The sequence below is a fragment of the Anolis sagrei genome, chromosome Y (genome assembly GCF_037176765.1).
Source record: "Anolis sagrei isolate rAnoSag1 chromosome Y, rAnoSag1.mat, whole genome shotgun sequence".
Lineage (NCBI taxonomy): Eukaryota > Metazoa > Chordata > Lepidosauria > Squamata > Dactyloidae > Anolis > Anolis sagrei.
In genome coordinates, this window is record NC_090035.1 from 8,677,837 (window position 1) to 8,705,779 (window position 27,943).

Consider the following 27,943-nt stretch of genomic DNA (forward strand, 5'->3'; position numbering starts at 1 on the left):
CTCCATCTCTTAGCACATTTCTCTCTTCGCGCACGCTCCCTCTTCACACCCATTCAATCGGCACAAAATAGCTTTCTACACTCATCGCCTGCCGAGACCATTTGATACAGCCAGCTGGCATTTTCCAATGACCTTAGATAGTGAGAGAAAGAGTGAGGCCAAGAGCCAAACAACAAGAGATGCGTAAATCGGAGCAATCAGGCACAGCTTTCCAGCAGAGAGAAACTCATCTGCGCACAGATGATAAAATTGAATGAGAAATATATATCAAACGAGGTGAAGCAAAGTAGTAGTAGTACCAGTCTATTAACCTGGCAGTTGGCGCTTACATTTTCCATATTTAACTCTTCCCTGATTTGATATTCTTTGGGGTGACACCTTCTGCTGTCAAGAATTCAATGACTGCACGTTGCTTAAGTCGCACTGACCAACCGTCTGCGCAGGGTTCCATACTTTACACTTTAACAACTGTGCTGTCACGCGCTGGGCCTGTGAATGAGTCTGTAGACAGGACATGTTTTCTGAATGCCCAACGGGACGCCGGGGGTGCCTCGGCTGAGAGGCCTTTCGGATTTCCCCACACAAAGTTCTTTTAAAGACTTAGAAAGTTCAACAAAGTTTTTATTGTTGCTTAAATCTTCAATAAATCAAACAAATACTTCAGGGCTTTGAATCAAGTGGTGGCTTGCTTATATCTTGTCCACAAGGAACAGGCTTTTTTCATAAACTGTTTCTTCCTCCTACAAGGGAAATCCTTGACCCCTCCTTGGGCAATCTATATTTAGGTTTTGTTGGCGTGGGGCCCCTACACCGGGTTCCAATTTGCGTTATGGCTGCAGCAAGTGGTTCTTACCAAACAGAGTCCTTTAGTAGATTTCCAAGAGGAAAGAAGGCTTTCAATTCCCAGCGAAGGCTGGCTATAAAACAATGGACCTGTATTTCTCCAGCAAAGAGCTGGCTGTAGAGTTGTGGAACTAAATTCCCCAACAAAGGCTATGCTGTAGTTCTCTGTAGAGCTGTGGGACTGGATCCCCCAGCAAAGCTGAAAAAGACGAAGCTTTCTACAGGTGGAACTGATTCACGTCCTGTACGAAAGGCTTCTCTGTGTGACCTGAACTAGAGGTCCCCTTTTTCCCTCCTTAACCCAGAAGAAGGGGCGAACTAAAGAACATAATGATAATTGATGGATCATTGGCCCTATGATTGCAAACCAAGGGAAGCCACCTTATTGCAAAATGCATGGAACTTTGGAATACACGCAAACACTCAATAGAAAGGAAAGGAAGTTGGAGCTCCTGGTACAGCCGTACCAGCACAACCATATTATTTTGCTACAAAGAAAAGCCTCCTATGGAAGATGTAACATTGGTCTGTGTGTTTTTGGCTACTGGTGCTAAGAAGTCTCTCTGCTATACATTTATGGGGAGGGTCTTTTGTTAATAAGCCCACTCGCCCAACATGAGGCACAAAGGATATGGATGCAAATGGATGCAAAATTTGACAGGAAACACCAAACCAAGGCATTTCAGTGATTCAAATGACACGCAAGACAGCTTCCTTTGTTAAGCATACAGGTCTGCTTTATTTCCAATCTTCAACCTGTGGAGAGATCCTGTCAATCTGAAGGGAGGAGGGTAAAGCCCACTGTAGTGCTGCTTCAGCACACTAAAGCACGCCGCGCAGAGAACTGTTCTTTTGCTGGTCTTTGCCCTGACAAAACCCACGCCGGTCCGTGCGTTTGGGACGCAGTCCACTGCAAACTGAAGCATGGTGTGTGTTGTGGCAAGATGCTGGAAAATGGGCCAAGGCTGTGCTGGAAAGGGCAACAGTTCCAAGCTGCCCAGTTAGGGAGCCCTGCTCAGGTGTGCCAAGCAGCAAATACCGGTGGGTAGAATATTAAAAATTAAGCCAAACCCTCTCCTGGGAATAGAATAAAAATTTAAAAGCAGTGCCGCCTTTCAAAGGACCCCACGGGAGGCAGTGAGAACCAGAAGGCACTACAATGTGTCAGAATGAATAAACCCTAGGCATTCACCGTCCAGAGAGATAAGATGGAGTTGTCAGAATTCCAAGCTGTGTAGACCTTTTGAAAATGAACGATTTCCCTTCTCGATGTAAGATGTGGTGGTGCTGCAAGAGAATGAGGAGAAAGTTAACTTAAGGACTTGAGCATTTCAACATGCTGCCCACCACCACTTCTTACTAACCGTCTAACACAGTGGTCGGTCCCCAGGTGTTTTGGCCTACAACTCCCAGAAATCCCAGCCAGTTTACCACCTGTTAGGATTTCTGGGAGTTGTAGGCCAAAACATCTGGGGACCCAAAGGTTGAGAACCACTGATCTAACACAAGGAGAGCTTACCACAGTTTTCGGATTACTCTGGCTCGACAACTGTAATAATTTCTTCATTGATAAAAAATTCAACGGTCTCCTCCTCCCAGTCGTCTACATTGCTGTCCAGCTCATCGGTGTCCACTCCTGGAACAAAGGGGAAGACATAAGTCCTGGATTCACCAAAGTCTTGCAGATTCCATTATCTTCCAGATAAAACAGACTGTGAATCATACTAGCGCACAGCGAAATTGCTGAGATGACAGGTCCATTTCCTGAGTTATTTATTTACGACATTTATATTCTCACCCCAAAGGGAACTCAGAGCGGCTTATAAGTAAAAAGTAAATACAATATATATTATAACCATAACACAATATTATATATTGGGCATGTTTAGCCTGAAGAAGAGAAGGCTGAGAGGAGATATGACAGCCATGTATAAATATGTGAGAGGAAGCCACAGGGAGGAGGGAGCAAGCTTGTTTTCTGCTGCCTTGGAGACTAGGATGCAAAGGAACAATGGCTTCAAACTACAAGAGAGGAGATTCCATCTGAACATGAGGAAGAACTTCCTGACTGTGAGAGCCGTTCAGCAGTGGAACTCTCTGCCCCGGAGTGTGGTGGAGGCTCCTTCTTTGGAAGCTTTTAAGCAGAGGCTGGATGGCCATCTGTCAGGGGTGATTTGAATGCAATACTCCTGCTTCTTGGCAGGGGGTTGGACTGGATGGCCCAGGAGGTCTCTTCCAACTCTTTGATTCTATGATTACATTGTACTATAACATTATTCTGTAATATTATCAGTAGTATTACATTTAATATAAAATATATAATTATAAGGTCACATCATATTATTAGTATTATATTGTCTTACATTATAATATTATCAATATTATGTATATACTATTATATATTATATATTATATTATAAGCACAGTGCAGGAGACAAGATCAAACTGCCTTCCTGGCCCCTTTCTTCACTCTGATCTCAGAGCAGCGGTTAGTGCTGGGGAGGGGCTCTGAGTTAATGACTGTTGAAATAACAACCCTTCCAAGCCTTCACTATTTGTTTGTTAATGTATATATTTGCTAAACTGTTTTGTACATATATATGGATTTGCCAGTTTGACTGTACCTCTTTGGTGTGGGAGGGGCTACACACATGTGCAGACTCAAGACTCAATTTTTGTTATTCAGTACGCTTTTGGACTTCAATGGAAGCAGATACCTTTTGGACTTATGCAGGAACAGTTTATTATGTAGAATCAGAGTTGGAAGAGACCTTGTGGGCCATCCAGTCCATCCCCATTCTGCCAAGAAGCAGGAAAATCGCATTCAAAGCCCCCCCCCCCCCCCCCCACAGATGGCCATCCAGCTTCTGCTTAAAATCCTCCAAAGAAGGAGCCGCCCACCACACTCCGGAGCAGAGAGTTCCACTGCTGAACAGCTCTCACAGTTAGGAAGTTCTTCCTAATATTCAGGTGGAATCTCCTTTCCTGTTTGTTTGCTTTGAGAAGAAGTAAATACAGTTATACACTTTGGACTTTCATAAGATGTATACTTAAAGACTCTGGACTATTGATTAAGAATGATGCCCTGTGTTCTCAACACAGAGAAACTCCATAAATGTGCCTGTACGCTGAATTAATACAAGATGTTTGTGAGTAAACAAGGTATGTAACTTTTTTCAAGAAGACCTTTTTTTGTCTCAGTACACGTTTTTAAACTAAGAGGTTTCAAAGGAGAGTATATGTTTTGGACAACTGCAATTTTAACTTCTACTTCAAAGAAACATTTCTCTGCTAGCTAGTTTTGTGTGTGTGCACGTGCCATGCCATGTCTTTGTCCCTGGCAGTTCAAATACAGTTTATTAGTTTAACAACTGAGTTACCTGTGTGCCATTGCATGAATGCTTGTGAACATCACTATTTGAAAGGGGTGACTTCTAACAAGGTCCTGCCTTTCTTTGACCAGTGGTTTTCAAAAGGTGGTCTCCAGATCTTCATGGAGATTCACATTTGCCAAAAGGATATGACATCGTTTTTCCTTTTCAAGAAGGTTGAGTGCCATTTTTTCAAAAGTGATGCCATGTACGTTCTTCCACTAACAGCACAGGTGTCAAACTCAAGGCCCATGGGATAAATCCAGCTCCCCATGTCATTTTATGTGGCCCACAACTCCTATATTCCTCGTCATTAGACATCATGACTAGAGCCGATAGGTGTGGGGATACTATGACACCGGAAAGCCTGCAATTTGTTCAGTTTAGTCAGGAGAATGGGGTATGAATTTAGATACAAGTCTAGTGGATAGGATGTCTGGCATTAAAATGCCCTTTAGTCTTTACCTAACCTCAGAACCACAAGTGCTGTTTGGTTACAATACCCATTATCCCCCGTTCGTGTGGCAATGTCTCCCAAGTTACCTCCTCTGAGTTCTAGCCGCTCATCCCTCTGTTTCATGTACAGCTCTTGCGCCATTTGGCGGTATTTCTTGAACTCTTCCATCATTGTTCGCCTTCTGTCTACCAATTCCTACGGAAAAGAAGGTTGCTGTTAAAACCTGCCTTCATGTTGTACTTAGAAATCTGTCCAATTGTTATTATTTGGAAAAAGTAGTTTCTTCCAAGACTGTAGTTCTCAAAATTCTTCCTTGTCAAATATTTCCAAAGAACTACAGTACCAAGCAGTTTTCTCTAGTGCAAACAAAATGTCCACTTTTATGGTGAAAAGACAGTTTGGGGTACTACTCCCAAATTATAATTTCTGCTCCATTTTTCCCATAGGAAGAATGATTTAGTTTACCTTTGAGGCTTTGGATTGGCTGAGACGATCTTTCTGTTCAAATATTTTGGAGTAGCGCTTCAGGTCCTTCTTGATTTGCTACAAGGAGGAAAAAATAGTTTAAAAGCATGTCAATAAGGTTTTCTTGTTAATATGGAAAGTTGGTGGTTTTCAAGCACTCAGTAACCTATGCAACAATCCTCCAGATTTTTTAGAATATTTTACAGGTTTTCCCCCCTTAATTATGAAGATGTCCCGAATCTTCCAGATTTCCCTTTAGTCTTCTGTTCATACCAGTAATTAAATTGATAAAGGGCAATTGTTGTAGTTCAGCCTTTGATTGTGCCTGTACCAGATCTCTCTGGGGTTTCTGGGCTTGTAAAGTCATTCTGATGACATTGGGGATTCTGGGTCTGCAAGTCAACCAGAGATTTTATACCCTGAAAATGAGCGGTCTGAAGGCCACATTCCTAAAACACAGTTTATTTATTTTATTTCAAGTATTTCTACCGCGCCCTTCTCTACCCCTGATGGGGGACTCAGGGTGGCTTACAGCTGGCAACAATTCGATGCCTCCCATATACACACAAATAAAACAGCAATTACAAAATAGGTAAAACATTAATATAAATTAAAACCATTTAAAATAGTGAAAATTCAATTAATTGGCCAAATCTAAATCTGAGTTCTACAATCAACTACTTGGTCCAGAGCCTGTCCATAGTCCATTTACCATAGCATTGTCATCATTTATCAACCTACTATCCAAATGCCTGGTCCCATAGCCACGTTTTCAACTTTTTCCTGAAGGACAGGAGGGAAGCAGTTGACCTAATTTCGCTGGGGAATGGGTTCGACAGGTGGGGGGGTGTCACCACCGAGAAAGCCCTGTCTCTTGTCCCCACGTTCATTAGGGAAGCCAGGTCACAAACATATCTGAGTTCAGAGGATGAAAAGGACAGTCCAGGTGGACAAGCTTCTGAGCAGTTAGATAGAAGATTAACGTTCCATCAACATAGGGCTTCTCAGAAGAGTGTATGAAACTCAAGACAATTGTTAGCAAAGGAATGCTTATCAGTTTCCAAGGGCAGAAGGCATGATTTTCTCTCTATATTAGCTAGCTCAGCAGATGGGTCCGTTAGTCCAGGTAATGGTAGTGATTGAGTATAGATCTATTGTCAAGTCAAGGGATCTCTAGTTCCATGTTTCCTTTTGTTCATGTCTCATGATTCCAAGTTTGCAGATTGTTCCTGAACCTCATGTTTTGGATTTATTCTGCTTTGGTGTTCCTGGTTTTTGATGCTACTCCTGTACTTTGATTGTTGTGGATTATTCCTGATATTTGGACTATTTTGCTGAATTTTATTAATTTACTTTTTATTTCAAGTATTTCTACCCTGTTCCTTCTCAACCCCCGAAGGGGGACTCAGAACAGCTTACATTTGGCATGAATTTGATGCCACTAGATATAAGCAAAGCAATATAATAACAATTAAAACAATAAATAGAACATTCATTAAAAACAATAAAAACAGTATTAACAGCCATAGCATCATATATATGATTTGATTTTCATATATATTCTTCAATAAACTGCTTTGTTATTTTATCTTGGACTGGAGTGTGTGTTAAGTACAGAGGTGGTTCCCGGTAACAGCAATTTTGCATAATCACTATCTAAGTACAAACAGTCCAATTGCTAATCAGTGAGTTCTACTTTTAAAAAACATTACTATGGCAAGACTAGTGGGCAAGATTAATTCTTGGCCAGACCACAGTTACATAAAACTGTGGATACAGCCAAACACCATTAAATTGCTTCTTTTTTGGTCCCAGCATATCATAGTATTGCCCTGGAGGATACAGAAATTCCTAGAGAGGTATTCTATTTTGGAATTTGGAGGTCCTCCAGGGTAACTATGGTGACTTCCAAGGGAAGCCTGGAGGGTATATCAAATTCATAAGGGCATAATTTCCCGCCAAAGGTGTGAAACTGTGGATGTGGTTACACAGTTATGGGATCTAATTGTAGCAGATTACACAAAGCCTCTCACTAGAAGGGGTACAACACCTTGATCTGATCTTGGGTGAGCAAAGTAGGCGGCCTGGGTCTCCACAGTAACTGGCAGAATCGGTCTTTGTTGTTCTTCTGGAGGAGGCGTCCCTGGAAAGTCCACAGCCAATAGGCATTGTCCACCTGGAAATACATTACAATCAAGTTGTAACATACATGCTGCAGCATTCTGTGGTTGCCAACATGCAGGTCTGAGGCCAGAGCATCCACCAGTACTACAATGTGAAACGTCTAAACAGAACAAACATGTGCTTTCACTTTCAAATGGTAAACGTTTAGTACAGGAGTCCCCAAACTAAGGTCCGGGGGCCAGATACAGCCAAGGTCATTTACTCTGCCCTCACTCAGGGTCAACCTGAGTCTGAAACAACTTGAAAGCACACAACAACAACAACAACAACAATCCTATCTCATCAGTCAAAAGAAGGCCCACACTTCCCATTGAAATACTAATAAGTTTATATTTGTTAAAATTGTTCTTCATTTTAATTATTGTGAAGTGTGCATAGGAATTCATTCATATTTTTTTCCAAATTATAAACCTGGCCCTCTGTTTACAAAGTTGGAGGACCCCTAGTTTAGTATAATGATCTGAATTATGTGGAAAAATGCATTCACACAGACTGTCATTCACCAGGAGAAATCAAAGCATCACAATGAAATGAGGAAACAGCCTGAAAAAATCTAAAGTACATACTTCAAGGGTGATTCAATAGAGCCAGAAACAAGAAGAGAATGGCAGTGTCATAAAATCATATCCTTCCTCAGGAACTATGAACCCTACTGAATATATAGAGCACTTGGTTTGGGAAAACAAACACCGTGGTGATGTTTGCATCACTACTGTTCTTTTTAGTAAGAGCAGAACTGCTATATACTTCTCCCAGGAATGAAAAAGAGAAATAGAAACAATGATGTCCTGAATCTTCCAGAGCAGTGTAATCATGAATAGACCTGCCAAGGGCTCAAATACAAAACGCTATCTAAATGGATAGCAATGCACTCAATCCTTTAAAACGTAAGTTGGATAAAATACGAAAATAGTTTTCAGAATACCTTGTGACTCCACCAAGACACGGAGGTGATGACGTAGCGGCCTGTGGGATCCCATTCGACATCGGAGGCAGTGTAATGCTCAGCAATGTTCATCATGGTGCAGTCAGATGTATCTACAAATGCTAAGGCACCATTCATGCTGCACAGAAAGGGAAAAAAATTGTATGTATAGTAAACGAACGCACACACTTTTTGGAAAAGGGGACTTATGTTTCTTCCATATGAAAGGAAAACGCAAATTTACTGATCTAAGATTCTACAGAACAGTTCCAAGTAACAGTTCATCTTACAGCCCAGAAATATTAAATGGCTATGAGGCACCAAAGAAATATCTATATAAATAAAATGTAATGTTTGTTTATGGGATCAGCATAACTCAAAAATCACTGAACGAACTGACACAAAATTTGGACATAATACACCTATCAGGCCAATGAGTGACCATCACTCATAAAAATACTGAAAAACACAGCAGAAGAGACTTTAAAAGCCAAAAAAAAAAAACCCCCAAAAATACCATATATACTCGAGTATAAGCCAACACCTAATTTTACCACAAAAAACTGAGAAAACGGATTGACTCGAGTATAAGCCGAGGGTGGGAAATGCAGCAGCTAGTGGTAAAATGCAAAATAAAAATAGATACCAATTAAATTACATTCATTGAGAAATCAGTAGGTTATATATTTTTGAATATATACAAAAATTGTAATTTAAGATAAGACTGTCCAACTCTGATTAAATGATTATTTACCTTCTTTAATGTAAATGTGCTTACATATCCTTCCAATAATAATAAAGAGAGCAACATAACAAATGTAATAATAATAAAAGAGTAAAATAATGAATGTAGCAATAACAACAATTATACGGTAAAATAATAAATGTATAATAATAGAGTAAAATGATACATGTAATAATAATAAATAGAATAAAATAATAAATGAAATAATAGTAGTAGTAGTAATAATAATAATAATAATAATAACAGAGTAAAAGAATAAATAACCTTGACTCGATTATAAGCCAAGGGGGACATTTTCAGCCTAAAAAATGGGCTGAAAAACTAGGCTTATACTCTAGGGTCTGATCAAGGGTCTGGAGGACAAGCCCTATGAGAAGCGGCTTAAAGAGCTGGACATGTTAAGCCTGAAGTAGATAAGACTGGGAGGAGACATGACAGCCAGTCATAAATATATGAGAGAAAGTCACAGGGAGGAGGGAGCAAGCTTTTTTTTTCCTGCTGCCCTGGAGACTAGGATGCAGAACAATGGCTTCAAACTACAGGAAAGGAGATTCCATCTGAATATTAGGAAGAACTTCCTGACTGTGAAAGCCATTCAGCAGTGGAGCTCTCTGCCCCAGAGTGTGGTGGAGGCTCCTTCTTTGGAGGCTTTTAAACAGAGGCTGGATGGCCATCTGTCAGAGACGCTTTGAATGCAATTTTCCTGCTTCGTTGCAGAATGGGGTTGGACTGGATGGCCCATGAGGTTTCTTCCAGCTCAAGGATTCTATGAGTATAAGGTGACTTGAATATAAGCCAAGGCACCTAATTTTACCACAAAAAAACCTGAAAAATGTATTGACTCGAGTATAAGCTGAGGGTGGGAAATGTAGCAGCTTATTGGTAAATTTCAAAATAAAAATAGATACCAATATTACATTTAATGAGGCATCAGTAGGTTCAACGTTTTTGAATATGTACATAAAACTGTACTTTAAAATAAGACTGTCCAACTCTGATTTAACTATTATTCTAACCTTCTTCAATGTAAATGTGCTTATGTATCCTTCCAATAATAACAAAGTAAAATAAATGTAATAACAGTAATAGTAAAGCAATGAAAATGTAATAATAGTAATAATAGAGTAAAATAAATGTAATAAAAACAATAAGAGAGGAAAATAATAAATAACCTTGACTCGAATATAAGCCAAGGGAGGCTTTTTCAGCCTCAAAAAAACTGCTGAAAAACTCAACTTATACTTGAGTATATATGGTATGTTGTGTTTGCCACTGAGATTCTCTCTTAAGTTAGTCATGATATTCACCTCCTGAGGCCAGCCAGCACCACAAACTGTCCTTGAGGACTCCAGAATATCGTGTTGGCCTGCTGCTTGTCAAAGATTTCTGAGGAGGAAAAAAAAGACCATGACGTTATGATTTAACTTCCTTCTTTTTTAGGTAATAAGGTATCTAGCAATAAATTCACACAAACCATTCCTTTAATTCAAAGACACACTTTTTTCCTATTAAAAAATTGGTGTGTCTTAGAATCACAGATGTAACTTTTCTATTTTTTGTTGGCGGTGGTAATACTGAAATTAGGGTGCATCTTAATAATAATAATAATAATAATAATAATAATAATAATTTATTTATTTATATCCTTTAGATATCTAGTCTCTCTAACATTTAATACTTCTTAGTAATCAAATAACATTCTAAACAGTGGGTTCCAGAAGTCATTGTTGTTGCACTTTGCACAAAAGCTTTTCAAACTCCTTTTGATGGCAACAGATGAAACTCCACTTACTAATGAGCTCTATCTTCCCGTTGTTCTTCACATGGTAGAAGGAACAGGATATCCGTGGCGATTCTCCGTGCAGCACAGCAAACTTGCTTCCATTTGGCTCCCAAGCAAAGGCTATGATGCTTTCTGCAAGAAAAACAAAAGACTTTATAAGACTGGTAATGTTAGTTCAGCGAAGTGGAAAAAGGAAGATTAGAGATTCTATGAACACCTTTCCAATTCACGGCAAAAAGATCATCCAAAGTGCCCTATGAGATTATCTGAAAACAAATAGCACAGGGACTCAAATTAAAACAAGCAGGTCAAGATTTGGCCAGGCACTGGATGGGTGACTACCTGGGAACCTTCTCTTAAACCAGTGTGAGCTCCAGCCTAAGCAGGATATAAACATTCACTGGAACAAAGAATTATGGCTTCTGGAGTTAATTATGCCTCTCTCGTCTTAAAAATAATACAGAAATAAAAAAAATGAGAATAAGGAAAGCCCCATATTATCAAGCCGCATCAATCCAAAATGCATCCTTTACCTTTCATTTCCACCACGTCAACTGGAACTTGCTTCTCCCTCATGCGGAAGATTTCAAAGTTAGTCACTACACCCTGGAAAGGAAATACATGCACATCATCATTCTAAGAACTCAAAAGAAACATGATTAACAGAGTGAAAGTAGCTGGCTTGTAACCATTTACATTTGAGCATTCATCTACATATATAATCTCATTCATAAATCTTTCCACGCAAAGTAGGTGAATATAACACCGAATGAAACATGTAGAATGATCACAGGATGCGTCAAACCTAGACCTGTGGGTAGACTCTATAAGCTAGCTGGCACTGCCAATTACAAGAGTTTCTGCCAATTACAAGAGAAATAAGGTTGAACACTATGAAAGCCAGCTGCATGCCTACTACAACACTCCTCCCAGTAGACTTAAATCAATGAAAAGCCTCATAAGACCCACCACTCCTCTAAATGCTTCTCCATTAACAGCAAAATTAAGCAATTCCAACTGGGTGCCCCCCCCCCCCCAAAGGTTTTCCTCCAGAGGCAAACCAAGAATGGGCAATGTGGAAGTCCCTGAACAGACTCTGAAGTGCAAAAGACAACCTGGCAGAATGGAACTATCTAGAAGAACCCTCTACCTTGTGCAACTGTGGAGCAGAACAAACAACTCCACACCTGTATGTTTGCCCACCATGCCCTGCCTCATGCACAGAGGAAATACTGTTTAAAGCTACAGTCAACGAGTCGCTGTTTTTAGTCTAAAACTATTTCGCTGCTTGCGCTCCTTCTATTTTTATCAGTTATTTGCAATGCTTTTGACATGAAATAAAAAAATCTCAATCCAAAGAGGAGTAAGCATTATGGGATCTATAGTAGGTTTTTGATCCGCACATCTGACTTTTCCTGATAAAAAACAGACTTGTATATTTTAAAAATCCCAGTAAGTATAGCTTTCTGCTAATTATTATTCCCCATCCCCTCAAAAAGCCCCAAATGCTAAAAGGTAAAAAACTAGAATTTTAGTTCATTATTGCAAAGGACTGAAAATGAGAAAAGGGGAGCCCTCAGACATCCACAATTTCTAATTTCTACCCTAGAAAAAGATGGGCTCGTATTGCTTATTTACTACAGCAAGAATGAGAATTATGCACCAAACATCAAAACTACAGCGCTCTTCTTGGTGGCGGTAACTAACTGCAAATGCTAAGCTAGAACAAGACTGGCAAATATCCAACATAGAAAGAATGTGCTTGTATCATCATTGGTTTTGACAATAATAAAAATCAAAAACTTTTCAGAGTACCAACTAGTTTCATAGATAAGCAAAAGAGCTCCCTACCTGTGTCCCTTTAGGGGTTCTGTCAACCTTTACGCATAGATAATCCCCATTCTTTTGCCAGTGCAGCTTGCAGTCCACCACATTGAACAGGTTCCGCACTCTCATCTCTTGTCGGGACGGAAGTTGCATCAGGGTCACCCTTGCAGGGATATCTTTGTCTTCAGGCACCCAAAAGGCAATTATGTTGCCACCGGGAGACCAGGAAAAATCTCTGATGGACAAAAAGCAGGAATTAAAAACTACGACATCACTGCCTCTTTACACATTTATTTTCAAAAGAGTGTAAAGTCTAATTTCCCAGACTTCAGTAAAGGAAATAAATCCATTTCTAATCTAGAAGAATGGAAATCAGGCACATCAATTGGGAATCAAAAAGGAAGTGAAGGATACTTACTTGATCCCTTGGATTTTCAAACTTTTCTTGTCCAACAGACCCATAGACTGCAAGAGAAGACATCCACAAAGTTATTTTTGCAAACCCATACTCCACTCAGATAAAACCCTCATGGCATGTGAGGTTTAGGATTGATTAGTTATGAGTGTTTCCATTCTAATTCCTAAACATATATTTAACTTTAAGCACATAACACTTAGAAACATCAATTAGGTCATAAGATGGAAGAAGGGAAGGAACTAACTAACTTACAGGTGTTTCATAGATGCTAAGTGTATCAGATGTCATTCGAGCAAAGAATTTTCCATCATGACTCCACCTAAAAAGAAAGAATTTCAAGAAAACTGATTTAGTTTTCTTTGACAACTGTATATATATATACCGTATTTACTCGAATATAAGCTGACCCGAATATAAGCATCTAATTTTATCACCAAAAACTGGGAAAACGTATTGACTCGAGTATAAGCCGAGGGTGGGAAATGCATCCACTATGGGTCAATTTCAAAATAAAAATAGATACCAATAAAATTACATTGATTGAGGCACCAATAGGCTAAATGTTTTTGAATATTTACATAAAACTGTAATTTGAGGTAAGACTGTCCAACTCTTATTAAACCATTATGCTAACCTACTTCCATGTAAATGTACTTATTATTAAAATAATATAATAAAAATAAGAGTGAAATAATGAAAATGCAATAAAAACAGTAATAATAGAGTAAAATAATAAATGTAGTAAGGGTAAAATACTGTAAATGTAATAATAATAATAATATTAAAATAATAAATGTACTTCTACTACTAATAATAATAATAATAGGGTAAAATGCTGTAAATGTAATAATAATAGAGAAAAATAATGCATAGAATAATAATAGAGCAAAATAATGTAAATATAATAATAATAATAATAGAGTAAAATAATAAATGTAATAAAATAATACTAATAACAGAGTAAAAGAATAAATAACCTTGACTCAAGTATAAGCCGAGGGGAGCTTTTTCAGCCTAAAAAGGTGGCTGAAAAACTAGGCTTATACTCGAGTATATGTAGTATATCTATGTTTATTATTTTGCGGGCCAGGGAGGGGGGTCGCCCTTTATAACATACTTAAAAATGGGCCAATGTGCTGAGCTTTCACAGTGGAATCCTCGTTTCTTCTGTCCAGTTAAGGTATCCCAGATAATGATCGCTTGAGGGTCATCTTGCGTGTCCATTAGAGGACTGAAGGTCACTAGATACCTTCACACAGAGGAGAAAAAAAGATGTTTTATAGCAACATATAAATTGCAATCACCTCTCCATATATATATATTCATTCATTTACTATATTTGCGCCCCACCCTTTTCAATCCCTAGGGGGACTCATAGCAGCTTCACATATCGGCAACAATTCAATGCCTTAAAAACATACAATTGGTAAAAACATTTACATTAAAAACTGAATTAAAACATATAAAAACAGTTGCATCAATTATTAAAATCACATAATCCAATGTCGCAGTCCAGGGTCATTCCAAAATGTCATTGCACATATTTTATTTATTTATTTATTTATTTATATATAGCATTTCTACCCTGTCCTTCTCAACCCCCGAAGGGGGACTCAGGACGGCTTACACTTGGCAACAATTTGATGCTGGTACATATAACAATACAATAAAACAACAATTAAAACAATAAATAAAGCATTAATTAAAACCATAAAAACAGTAATGTCAGCCATATATCACCATTCCAGTCGAATTCCACATCTAAAGTGCTATTATGCCTGCTGTCCAAAAGCCTGGTCCCAAAACCACAATTTTAATTTCTTCCTAAAAGACAGGAGGGATGAGGCCGGTCTTATCTCATTGGGAAGCGAGTTCCACAGGCAGGGGGCTATAGCCGAGAAGGCCCTATCTCAGTGTTTCTCAACCTGTGGGTCCCCAGGTGTTTTGGCCTACAACTCCCAGAAATCCCAGCCAGTTTACCAGCTGTTAAGGTTTTCTGGGAGTTGAAGGCCGAAACATCTGGGGACCCACAGGTTGAGAACCACTGCCCTGTCTCTCGTCCCCGCCAGATGCATTTGCGATGCTGGCAGGAGCAAGAGCGGGGCCTCCCCGGATGATCTTAAACTACAAGGTGGGACCTAGAGGGAGATGCGTTCTGACAAGTAAACTGGGCCGTATAGAACTTTATAGGTCAAGACCGCCCGTTGGACTAGCTGGAGTTTCTGAACAGTCTTCAAAGGCAGACCCATGTAGAGTGCACTGCAGTAATCCATTCTTTGTGCATTTATTGCACTGCAGTTAATCTCCAAAAGCTTGGCCCTATAGCCATGCTTTAACTTTCTTACTGAAAACTAAAAGGGAAGTAGCTGACTGTGGTTCACAGAGGGAGATCCGTTTGGACGGATAAGCTGGGCTGGAATTGTTTAGGGCGTTATAGGCTAAAGCCACTCTTTAAATTGTGCTCGGTAGCAGTCGGGCAGCCAATGGAGCTAACACAATGGGTGGGGTGGTATGCTCCCTGTATGCTGCTTAGGTAAGCAATGTGGCTGCTGCCCATTAGACCACTTGGAGTTTCTGAACTGTCTGAACATAGAGGGCATTTCAGTAGTCTATTCGGGATGTAACCAGAGCGTGGACTATAGTGGCCAAGTCTGACTTCCAAAGGTATAGGCACAACTGGAACAAGTTTTAATTGTGCAAATGCTCCCCTGGACACCACTGAGACTTGAGGTTCCAGACTCAAATATACAGTTTTTATCCTTTAAAACAGGGGTACTCAAACTATGTCCCGGGGGCCGGATACAGTCATTTACCCAGCCCTCGCTCAGGGTCAACCTAAGTCTGAAACAACTTGAAAGTGAACAACAACAATCCTATCTCATCAGCCAAAAGCAAGCCCAACCTTCCCATTTAAATACTAATGTTTATATTTGTCAAAATTGTTATTCATTTTAATTATTGCATTGTTTTTAAGGGGGGGGGTTGTACTACAAATAAGATATGTGCAACGTGCATAGGAATTAATTCATGCAGCAGACAAAAGTCCTTTGTCTCACCCTGGTCATTCCACAGATATACAAACCCATTTTCCTACTTCCAACAGACCTCACTACCTCTGAGGATGCTTGCCATAGATGCAGGCGAAACGTCAGGAGAAAAATTGCCTCCAGAACATGGCCATATAGCCTGGAAAAACCTACAACAACCCATTCATTCATGTGGTTTTTTTTCCAATTGTAACCTGGCCCTCTGTTTAAAAAGTTTGATGACCCCTGCTTTAAAACCAAGCATAAAGCAAGTCTGAAAACTGCAGAGTCTGGTTCTGGTTTATAACGTTGAGTAATACAAGCATATCTTTTGTATTGTCAGGAACCATGCCTTATCAAAAGACATATTTTCTGCTTTTCCATGATTGTGAGGATGTAGGATACTAATGTCTGCAGGAGGTTGTGTCTAACAGTCAAGAGACTATTCTTGCTGTCAGCGTGACTCAGGAAAAGACAGGCATCCCATTCAGGCCTGGCTCAATTGGCCAAGTCAGAAAATTAAATTAAGATCACACTGGTCAGTTTTCAACAGAGCTATTTACAACTGCTTGGGCAACAGCCCAAACTATCAGCTTCACACTGCGCCCTGCAAAGTATGCAATACAAATAAACAGGCCATGGAGGATACCGGGATGATAGAATGGCATAGCCTTGAAAAACATGATCCACCTTGACATGTCACCTCTCTTTCAAATGTTGTAGAACTAGAATTCCCATCATCCTTCACCAACAGTTGGGCTGGCACATTGCCTATCCCTGTATCAGGATTCCTATATGAATAATATGCTCTGTTTTGACACCCAAACATTTCATATTCTAAAGAACCTTTCTGGACACTTTCAGTGTAATAGTCAGTTTCTGAACTACTGAACATTCGACTCAAAACAATTGAATAAATCTTGAACAAAGATTTTAAAGTCAGATTACATTTGTCACTTAAACTCACCAACACGATTATATCTGTGATATTATCTAACAATTGTGAATGATCACAATGATGGTAATTATCCCTTTCTGCTTCCAGGTCTTGCTGCCCTCATTTTTTACCACTGACAAATCCCAAGTTGAGATTAATGCTTTACACGTATAACAAACTGAAGAGTATCCCAAAAGCTGGTGCAACAGTAACATTTTTTTCCAATTCCTTCGGATGCAACAGGATCCTTGTTTAAGAGTACCTTTCACAAGGCGAGAAGTCAATGAGCTGTACTCCCTGATGGCCGAACTTCTGAATTTGTTTGAATTTCTCTCCACCCCAGAGTGCAATGCCTCTCTGATGGAATGTAGCCAGATAGGTGCCCTTTGGAGACCAGCGTACATACGTTTCTGTCCATCGCTGTGGGGAACAAAATATGCAGCATGCGTTTTCTATCTTGCTTAAAAATAGATGTACAAAATATTATTTGGAGAATGATACATAGATCCCAGACTCCCAAAAAGATGTTTAAAGTGAAAGGAAAGCAATACTGAGCTCAAAATGGGGCAAGAGTTAGAAGTGATGGGTTTTATTTATTTATTTATTTATTTACCACGCTTTTATCCCACCCTTTTCAGCCTGAAGGCGACTCAGGGCGGTGTACAGACTGGCAACAATTAGATGCCAAATACACATAAATACATAGTTTAAAACAGGTTAAATCACATAAAATTCATATAAAAACAATTTAAAACTATTAAAATCAATGACTTCTGGGTTTAAATCCATGTCCATCTGTCTCGTTAAGCCGTTCCATATTCGTTTACAATACTGAATTTATCTGGTTACCATGAGGTTCCAAAAGGTTGCTCGAAGAGCCAGGTTTTTACTCTTTTCCTAAAGGTCAGGAGGTAAGGGGCCAATCTAATATCCCCAGGAAGGGAGTTCCACAGCTGAGGGGCCACCACTGAGAAGGCTCTGTCCCTCGTCCCCACCAGGCGCGCCTGTGAGGCAGATGGGATCAAGAGCAGGTCCTCCCCAGATGAGCTTAAATTCCTGGAAGGTTCGTAAAACCACTATAACCTTCTTTCTCTTTATCTACACACACACACACACACACACACACACACACTGCATGCCAATAAATGGGAAGGTAGAATATCTCAAATTAAAAATACTGTTTGCTAGATGATAATCTACATTTATATTTATATATATATATATATATATATATATACACACACACACACACACACACACACCTTTCCTTTAATCTTCAAGAAGCTAATTCCTTGACTTAAGTAAGCAAACAAGGCCTGATGTCAATCCCCGTATCAATTTATTAAAAAATCGTTTTATTCCACTTTGTATTTTGAAGATATGAATCTTGAGAACATGAGACTCTCTCACTGGCAGAACCAACTACCTGATGCCATGCATTAATGCACTCTCAACTTCCTGTGTTTCCTGGATCATACACCCGCCTACTGAATATTCAGCCTAATGACCAATTTGATTTTCCCGTATTCACAGCTACTAAACAAACTTTGCAGAGAAACCTCCAAGAGACACTTACAGTTCGCTCCTCAATTGTGACAGGATCTTTGACATCATTCCAGTATATAGTAGTCCTATCTCCAGATTCAAAGATCACACTGTACTGATCTCTACAATCTGGATCCTCCAACCAGTAGCGCAAATTCCCCTGCAAAGAAAAAAAAAATTAAAATGTGCTGTACGGTAACACTCTCTCTTTTCTTCATATTACATGGCTATCTGGCTATAGAAAAAGAAACAAATTCATCATTTCAAACACTCCATAAGAACAACATTAAGCATAAAATATTAGGCCTTCAGACAGTTCTAAGAAGGAAAACAAGGAATGCTTTTTCCTTTACACAACTCCAAACTTTTCATTTGTTCTGCTGATAATAACCATAGTGGTTTAAGATTAAACTTTACAAACCAACGTATTTTCTGACACTTACCAGGTCTTTAAATGGCTGCTTTTCTGGAATTTCCCACTCATCACTGATTGTCATATATCTGAAAAAAGTGATTAAATCCAAATATATAATATCTATGTGTATATTATTGGAATTATTATCATTATGTATTATATTTATCCCGCTTCTCTCCCATGTGTGGGATTCAAAGCGGCATGTACTGTATATACTCAAGTATAAGCCGACCCGAATATAAGCCAAGGCACCTAATTTTACAATAAAAAACTGGAAAAACGGATTGACTCGAGTATAAGCCGAGGGTGGGAAATGCAGCAGCTACTGGTAAATTCCAAAATAAAAATAGATAGCAGTAAAATTGCATTAAAATTGCATTAAAATTGCAGTAAAATTGCATTAATTGAGGCATCGGTACGTTAAATGTTTTTAAATAAATAAGATAAGACTGTCCTCTGATTAAAGCATTATTCTAACCTTCTTCAGTGTAAATGTGTTTACATATCCTTGCAATAATAATAGAGTAAAATAATAAATGTAATAATAATAATAATAATAATAATAATAATAGAGTAAAATAATAAAAAAAAACCTTGAGTATAAGCCGAGGGAGACTTTTTCAGCCTAAAAAAAGGACTGAAAAAATAGGCTTATACTCAAGTATATACAGTATTTACAAAACTCAGCCTTGCATCTCTAAGGAAGAATGTATCCAAAACTGCACCTACTTGTCAAAGTCAGTGAAAAGGTTCACTCTGAAAGTGTGCTGCTTGTCCAGCTTGTAGCCATCTGCATTTTTAACAGCATCCAAGGCATGGGTTGGAGACATGTATTCCAAGAAGATATACCTGCAAAAATGTAAGTAAAACTGACTTAATGCTGGCTAGCAACTTTGAGATCATAGTGTACTTAGGGAAGATGCATCAAACGAAGGGGCAAAATACTCTGGATTCAAGCAAAAATTAGCAATAACATCAGTACTTCAACTGGAAACAATGTAATACTAATCCTTTCTTGCTGTCTGTCAATAACAGCTTCCAACTTTGTTTGTATAAATAAGCAAATGACATACAATGTTGACCAACAGCTGGGATGGCAACCAGCTCTTGGCAAGACCCTTCCCTTCACATACAGCAAACATTCTTTCAAGGGCAAAAACATTGGTTCATCCTGCACTGTGTCCCAAAAAAACCACTAAGAAGCAATCCTGAGATACCACACGCTTGCCGCACACATTTCACCTGAACGAGAAACTAAGATTCAAAAACGAACTGAACAGGATAGGATAAAAATAGAAGGTCTGTTTAAGGCCAACAGAATTGACAGCAGAAATTTTAACAGGAATTTGAAAGCTTGACATGAGAGAAGAAAGATGACATACTAGCCATGTGACCACAACCTCCAGGCTATTTTCAAGACCCGAAAATAAGAATTTTTAATCAATACTTTTTATTGATCAGCTCTGCTATTCTTCATACTAGTATAACACTTTTAAAATGAACTGGCGAACGATATGAAATGTATAACTGTGTACTTGTGGCACAACTTGTATGGTTCTATAATTTATTGTACCAGAATCCCTCAATTGATAACTATTTAAATGAAATTTCAGCCCTGTTTGTGAAGGTGTAGTTTCACTAACAGACACCCGTGCTCCAAGTATCATGGCATGACAAGATACCAACATTCATCCTAACTTTGAAGCTGCAGAGATGTGTATAAATCATGTGACAATCCCCGATCCAAGCAAAGATCTCAGATTGAGGCCTCTTTAACTTTTTGGAATTGTAGCATTATGTGCACCTCACCTCTGAGTCTCCAAGGAGCACAATACCCATCTACCCATTTAGAATTTGCAGGATCACACTCATGCCCTTACCCTTTAGTCTGTCCGTCAGCTTCAGGGTAGAATTCATTGGTAATTTTACCAAACTTTGAGAAAATCTTATGGATAACATTCTTCAGTTTCTCAAGACGGTCTGGTCCAACCTGAGGAACATTGTCCACGACAATCACTGAATCAATTCCATCTGCCTCCTGTGGACGTTCTTGTAGAATATCTCCAAGTAATTCTGTAGAAGGTAAGATAAGGGGGAAATTGGCATTCAGAGTCTATGGAGGAAAGGAATAGCCAAGTCCACAACTGTATTTAAAATCTTATGAGGTCATCCTATGCTTCCAGAGACCCTTTGTCAGGGTGGGGAATATGCCACCCTCCATAGATCCATCAGCTTCTGACAGTATATCCACCTACAAATGTAATGAAAGATGCAATGTAATCACATGTGGAGAGGTACACACTCCCCACCTCTTTTCTGTGTCAAATGCTTTGAGGAGCATTGTAGCGTCATTATAATTAGCAGGAAAACTATACTCAAAGTCTTTAATCAGAGCAACTGAACAAGTTTTCCTAGCTTCCCAAGAGTCATTTAATCCTATCCAGAAGCAAATCAAGATGAAACCATGGCACTGTTGCCTTTCACTAAATGCATCTGTCTCTTCCACAAAATGAACTGACAGAACCAATGGTTCTACATGACTATAATTTTTGCAAAACTATCAATATTTGTATACTTCAAGTTCTACACAAAGTTCAAATTAAATCACAATCTGTAAATGCAAATAAAGAATTACACACAGAGCTAAGTTGGTTGCATGATACTTCTAAACAAGATTATTGTTCTCCATAATGCTATTCACAGTATGGCAACACAATGCTTTTGTTATACATTGTAAAAGAATTGCAGGAAGATGGAAGCTTCTTCTAGTTTATGTATTTAGACTGATCCCAGCCACTATTATAACTGCTCTGAGAGAAGTTTGCCATTCTGATGAACTCAACCCATGAAATTCAGAAATAAAACAAGACATGCTTGTTTTGTATGTGTTCCTATCAGGATAACTGGAGGTCTTTTGTTTTCTACTGTGCTTAGAATAACTCAGAATTGTCCAGCTAAGAAAGCGTCAAACTCTGCTTTAGGCCACTTGGATCCAGGTCTTATCACAGCTATAGCCATTCTATGGAGGGAGAATTCTTTCTTGAATCAACACATCCCCTCTGCTATGTTATCTGGGTACACAGACACATCTAAGCACATGGGTTCCACTAAGAAACAAGCATAAAACTTTATTTTTGCTCCCCTGAAATACAAACCCTACACATTGATATCTAATATCTTTTGTCAAGTAAAAATGTCAGGTTATCTCTGCAATGACAAATACACTGACCCTAAAACAATTCTGCTAAATGTCAAAAGAAGCAAATATAAAATATGCCACAAGTTCCCAAAACTTTGATTGGAGTCCTAAGCAGCAATTTCCACAGAAATACATGTAAGGACCAAGCAACAGAGATACATCAGTGGGCAAAATACAGACCTCAAAATGTCCCTGAACTGCAACTTCAGTGATGAAGAAGAAGCATTGGGGAGAATCACCCTCTGGGTTCGTCCATTTAACCAATTACAAATCCACCTCACTGTAGTTTTGCCTAGCCCACATTGGACTAGTTTCCTTTGGGGAGGGTGTTCCAGAGTCAGTGGGGGGGGGGGGGGGGCACCACAGAAAAGGCCCTGTCTGAGGTCCCCACCAAACGCGCTTGCGACGCAGGCGGAATCACGAACATGATATGAGTTGTAGTTCACCCACAACCTTATGCATTTTGTAAAATAAAAAAAGACTTCTAATAACCTGGGCAACACTTGATACCCAAGATAATAATAATAATAATAAGCCATAATAATAGCCACCTTCCTCATCGATGTCGTCCACAAAGTCCTCGGGGTCGCTGAAAGAGATGTCGTCCTCCTCCTCCTCTTCTTCTTCCTCCTCCTCCTCCTCTGGTTCCCTCTCTGAGGGAGGCGCCTCCTCGCCTTCGCCTGCCTTCTCCTCCTTCGGTTCGGGAGGCTCCTTCTCCTCGAGGGTGGTGATGGGCTGCTCCTCCTTCTCCTCCTTTTCCTCCTCCTCCTCTTTGGCTTCCTCTCCTAGAGATGTCTCTTCCTCGGAAGCTTCCTTTTCCTCCTCCTCCTCCTTCACTTCAGGGCTGAGGGGCTTCTCCTCCTCAGCGGTGGGGAGAGCGGCCTGAGGCGGGGGCGAGGCCGGCTTCTCCTGCTCTGCCTCCTCGCCGTCCTCCTTCACCTCCTCCTCGTCGTCGTGGTCCCGCAAGGCCTCAGCCTCGGCCTTGCTCGCCTCAGGCTCCTCCGAAGCACTAGGCCCGCCCGGCTTCTTCCCAGCCCCTTCGGAGCCCTCCTCCGCTTCCTCTGCTTCCGCCCCGTCGGGAACGGCGGGCGCCAGGCTCTCCTCGGTCTCCTGCATGGGAACAAACCGGCGTCGCGGCCTTCCCCGCTCGCCTCACGCACCGAAGGGGAGTCACTCCAGCCGCCCGCCGCTCCAGAAAGGGGGAAAAAGGAACCGCGCATGCGTGCGCATGCGTACACCGAGCGAGGAGTCGCCTCCTTTGCCGGGCCATGTGCGCGAGACCTTGCCTTACTTCTCGCGAGGCTTGGCCCGGGCCAAACCATCTTTTCCAGGAGAGGGGGAAAAATCTCTAAGAATGGCGAATAATCTTTATTATTTTTTCCGTCTCCCGTTTAAAACGAATTATTATTAATAATAGGATCTGTGTCTGTAACTATTCGAGTTTTAGCTCCTCACAAACAAGGGGACGTTGTTAGTCGCACGCAGATGACCCCCCTTTCGCATAATGGTTAAATCCAAGATGGCGTTCAATTGGTAGCTTTGAAAGCAGCGCTGATGGACGAGTCCACTGTATAGGCCTGCGGGGGGGGGCGCTGTTGGACCATTCCATTGCATAGCTTACCCATTACATTACATTACATTACATTACATTACATTACATTACATTACATTACATTACATTACATTACATAGATAGATAGATAGATAGATAGATAGATAGATAGATCAGCAATAATGATTTTTTTTAGGTAGGTCTGCTTTAAGGATATCAAGTAATAGTGGCAAAGGGAAAAACCACTGGCTCCCCTCCAATGAGCATAATGGAATGGTCCCTTAAGATGACGCACCGGTAACGTGGGCTGTACCAACTCTGACAGAGGGGGCGTGTTTGTAAGATTGCCTCTTTTGACACATTAAAGTGCCCAAAGCTGGCCTTGGCAGTCCTAACTTCAAAGTAAAATTAAATACGGTATGATAACAGGATATACGTTTTTTTGAGAGAGAAAAAAAACAGTCGTGTATGCCACTGTGAAGTGGTTTGATCCAAGAAGGAAAAGCCACATCAGCTGTGTGATGTTCACATGATTTTGAGAAACCCTCCAGATGTAAATAAGTAGTAATTACAGAGTGGTGACATTTGATCACTATTATCTGTTTTACTATACGGGTAAAGTAGGATTTGAGTAGGATGAAGCAACATCAACAATGCAAGATATGCAGATGATACCGTACAACTAGCAGACAATTGCAAAGACTTGAGACAATAACTGAAAAAAGTCAAGGAAGATTTGCAATTTATATAATGTATATAATATTATATCTTTGTTTATATATATATATATATATATATATATATATATATATTATAATGTTATCTATATAAATAAACATGTAATGCTCATTTATGGGATTAACGTAACTCAAAAACCACTGGATGAATAGCCACCAGATTATCTGTTTTGCTATACAGGTAAAGTAGGAGTCGATTGGGATGAAGCAACATCAACAATGCAAGATATGCAGATGATACCATACAACTGGCAGATAATAGCAAAGATTTGGGACAATAACTGAAGAAAATCAAGGAAGGCTTGCAATTTATATAATGTATATAATATTATATCTTTGTAATCTATTTAAATAAAAATGTAATGTTCGTTTATGAGATTAACATAATTCAAAAACCACTGGACGAATTACCGCCAAATTATCTGTCTTGCTATACAGGTAAAGTAGGATTCGATTGGAATGAAACAACATCAAAAATGCAAGATATGCAGATGATACCGTACAACTGGCAGGTAATAGCAAAGACGTGGGACAATAACTGATGGAAATCAAGGAAGATTTGCAATTTATGTAATGTATATAATATTATATCTTTGTTTATATATATATATACTAGCTGTGCCCTGCCACGCGTTGCTGTGGCCTATAGTAAAACTTATCAAAGTTGAGGTAGATATCTGGACTATTATGAAAGAGAGGTCCCTACCTATTCCTTCCCCCTTTTCCTCCCCCTTTCTCTCCTTTCTTCCTTCTCTACCTCTTTCTTTCTTTCCTTCTTTCACTACTTGGTTTCATCCTTCTCTTTCCTTCATTCCCTCCCCCTTTCTTCCTTTGCCTTTCTTCCCTCCCTGTTTGCTTCCTTCTTTCTCTTTTTATTTCCCGTTATTTCACCACCATCATAACAATAACAATAATGCAGTGCATTGCCTCTGGGACCTGACACCTCTCCTATTCCCCCTAAAAGGCTCTAATAGGAATAATAGCATAATAATAATAGAAATTACAACCTTTACCTGCCACGTGTTGCTGTGGCCAACCTTCCCTCTTTCTCTCCTTCTTTCCCTCCTTCCTTCCTTCCTTCCCTCCCATCTTTCCTTCTCCTCTTCCTTCTCTATCTCTTTCCTTCCTTCCCCCTTTTTCTTTCTCTTCTGGTGTCTTTTCTTCCTTCTCTCTTTCCTTCTTTCCTTCCCTCCCTCTTTCTCTACATCTTCGCCCTTCCTTCACTCCCTCTTTCCTTCCTTTATTCCCTTTTTCCTTTCTCTCCTTCCTTCCTTCCCCCTTTTTCTTTCCCTCCCTCTGTCTCTCATTTCTTCCTTCTCTACCTCTTTCCTTCCTTCCCTCTTTTTCTTTCTCTTCTGCTGTCTCTCTTTTCTTTCCTTCCATCTTTCCTTTTCTTTCCTTTTCTTCTTCCTTCTTTCTCTAACTTTCCTTCCTTCCCCCCTTTTCTTTATCTCCCTTTCTCTTTCTTCCTTCTTTCCTTCCTTCCTATCTTTCCTGGATTTTGACAGGGCGGGAAGGGGCGGGGTGGGGTTTGGAGGTGGCGTGAAGTAAAAGGAGGTCAGATTGGGGCAGGGGAGTGATGGAGCGTGGGGTTGTGTGTGTGTGTGTGTGTGGCCGCGGGGGGAGTGATGGAGCGTGGGGTTGCGTGTGTGTGTGCGGCAGCGGGGGGGAGTGGGGTTGCGCGTGTGTGTGTGGCAGTGGGGGGAGTGATGGAGCGTGGGGTTGCATGTGTGTGTGCGGCGGGGGGAGTGATGGAGCGTGGGGTTGTGTGTGTGCGTGCAGCAGGGGGTGTGTGTGTGCGGGAAGCGGCACGGCGGGGCTTGGAGTGGGCATGGCTTCCGCAGAGGGAACGTTGGCCGGAAGACTGTGTGCGCGCTCCAGGGAACTTGCGGCTGGGCACCAATGCGCATGCTCAGTTGTTTTGCTGTTTTGTGAGTGTGTTGTTGTGTTGTTTTTCATTTTGAGTAGATATGTTTGTACCTTGTGGGTTGTGTTATGGGCATGGGAATTTTGGTTAAGTTTCGTTGGGGTTTTTTTTAGTTTTGTTGTTTTGCCGTTTTGTGAGTGTGTTGTTGTGTTGTTTTTCATTTTGAGTAGATATGTTTGTACCTTGTGGGTTGTGTTATGGGCATGGGAATTTTGGTTAAGTTTCGTTGGGGGGTTGTGGAGTTTTGCTGTCCGGTTGAACCAACCTAACAGATTTATATATATAGATATATATATATATTATAGTGTAATCTATATAAATAAAAATGTAATGTTCGTTTATGGGATTAACATAACTCAAAAACCACAGGACGAATTGCCGCCAGATTATCTGTTTTGCTATACAGGTAAAGTAGGATTCGATTGGGATGAAGCAACATCAACAATGCAAGATATGTAGATGATACCGTACAACTAGCCGATAATTGCAAAGACTTGAGACAATAACTGAAGGAACTCGAGGAAGGCTTGCAATTGAGTCTTAAGCTAAATATTTATTTATTTACTTATTTCAAGCATTTGTAGCCCACCCTCCTCAACCCACCCCCGGGGAGGGGAGGCGGCTCAGGGCAGCTTACATCCGGCACAATTCGATGGCATTACATATCAATAATACATACAGTAATTACATATAAAACACAGTAAATTAATTTTCAAAATAAAAAGTACATTAATAAAAAGTGCAACTATACTGGCTGTCTAGCCTTATGTAGAAATGAATTCAGCGAGCACAACACAATCAGAAGCCTGTCTATAGTCCATTTTCCATAACATTATCATTATTACCATTGTCAATTATCTGCCAGCTACCCAAAGGGCTGGTCCCATAACTACGTTTTCAATTTTCTCCTGAATTCGAGGAGGGATATTGTTGACCTGATTTTGCTGAGGAACGAGTTCCACAGGCTGGGGGTCACCACCGAGAAAGCCCTGTCCCTCATCCCCGCCAAGCGTGTTTGCACTAAAGGCGGGGCCGAGAGCAGGGCCTCCCCAGAAGATCTTAAACTTCGAGGTGGGACGTAGAGGAAGATATGTTCGGACAGGCAAGCTGGGCCAGAAGCGTATAGGGCTTTATAGGTCAAAACCAGCATTTTGAGTTGTGCTCGGAATTGGACTGCCAGCCAATGGAGCTGACCTAACAAAGGGGTGGTATGCTCTCTGTATGACGCTCCAGTGAGTAGTCTGGGTTCATTATATTTGTTTCTTCAAGACTTAATTGCAAACCTTCCTTGAGTTCCTTCAGGTATGGTCCCAGGTCTTTGCAATTATCTGCTAGTTGTATGGTATCATCTACATATCTTGTATTGTTGTTGTTGCTTCATCCCAATCGAATCCTACTTTACCTGTATATTATTTATTTATTTATTTATCATGCCGGAAGCAAATACAGGTGTAATGTATTTAAACACACAAACAATGTTAAACTTGGCATTATACTAAATGTCCTTTGACCAGAAGCTGGGACCTCTGGTGTCACTGTGAGAAGGTCCTCCATTGTGCATATGGCACGGCTCAGACTGCATTGTAG

The 27,943-nt window shown here is 40.2% G+C and overlaps 1 protein-coding gene across 1 annotated transcript; it reads right to left on the minus strand.

Annotated features, from left to right (window-relative positions):
* Positions 1-1,558: 1,558 nt before the first annotated feature.
* On the minus strand, positions 1,559-23,363 carry LOC137095118 (eukaryotic translation initiation factor 3 subunit B-like). Its single transcript, XM_067461397.1, has 19 exons — positions 22,692-23,363; positions 20,822-21,014; positions 19,671-19,790; positions 18,970-19,027; positions 18,558-18,686; positions 17,244-17,401; positions 14,136-14,267; positions 13,271-13,337; positions 13,019-13,065; positions 12,625-12,835; positions 11,307-11,379; positions 10,783-10,905; positions 10,298-10,376; positions 8,246-8,384; positions 7,187-7,312; positions 5,137-5,214; positions 4,758-4,866; positions 2,363-2,479; positions 1,559-2,130 (listed from the first exon to the last, which is right to left on the minus strand). The coding sequence occupies exons 1-18, from the start codon at positions 23,254-23,256 to the stop codon at positions 2,376-2,378; spliced, it is 2,511 nt and encodes an 836-aa protein (XP_067317498.1). The 5' UTR covers positions 23,257-23,363; the 3' UTR covers positions 1,559-2,130; positions 2,363-2,375.
* Positions 23,364-27,943: the final 4,580 nt, after the last annotated feature.

Bases quoted from the DNA above. Each gene is read 5' to 3' on its own strand.
- LOC137095118 (XM_067461397.1), bottom strand. From the start codon at position 23,256: ATGCAGGAGACCGAGGAGAGCCTGGCGCCCGCCGTTCCCGACGGGGCG. The intron at 10,906-11,306 runs GTAAAGGATGCA...TTTTTCTTGCAG, and splicing joins TGACGTGGTGGAAATGAAAG to AAAGCATCATAGCCTTTGCT. The intron at 8,385-10,297 runs GTGAATATCATG...CTTTCTGTGCAG, and splicing joins GTGCTGGCTGGCCTCAGGAG to CATGAATGGTGCCTTAGCAT.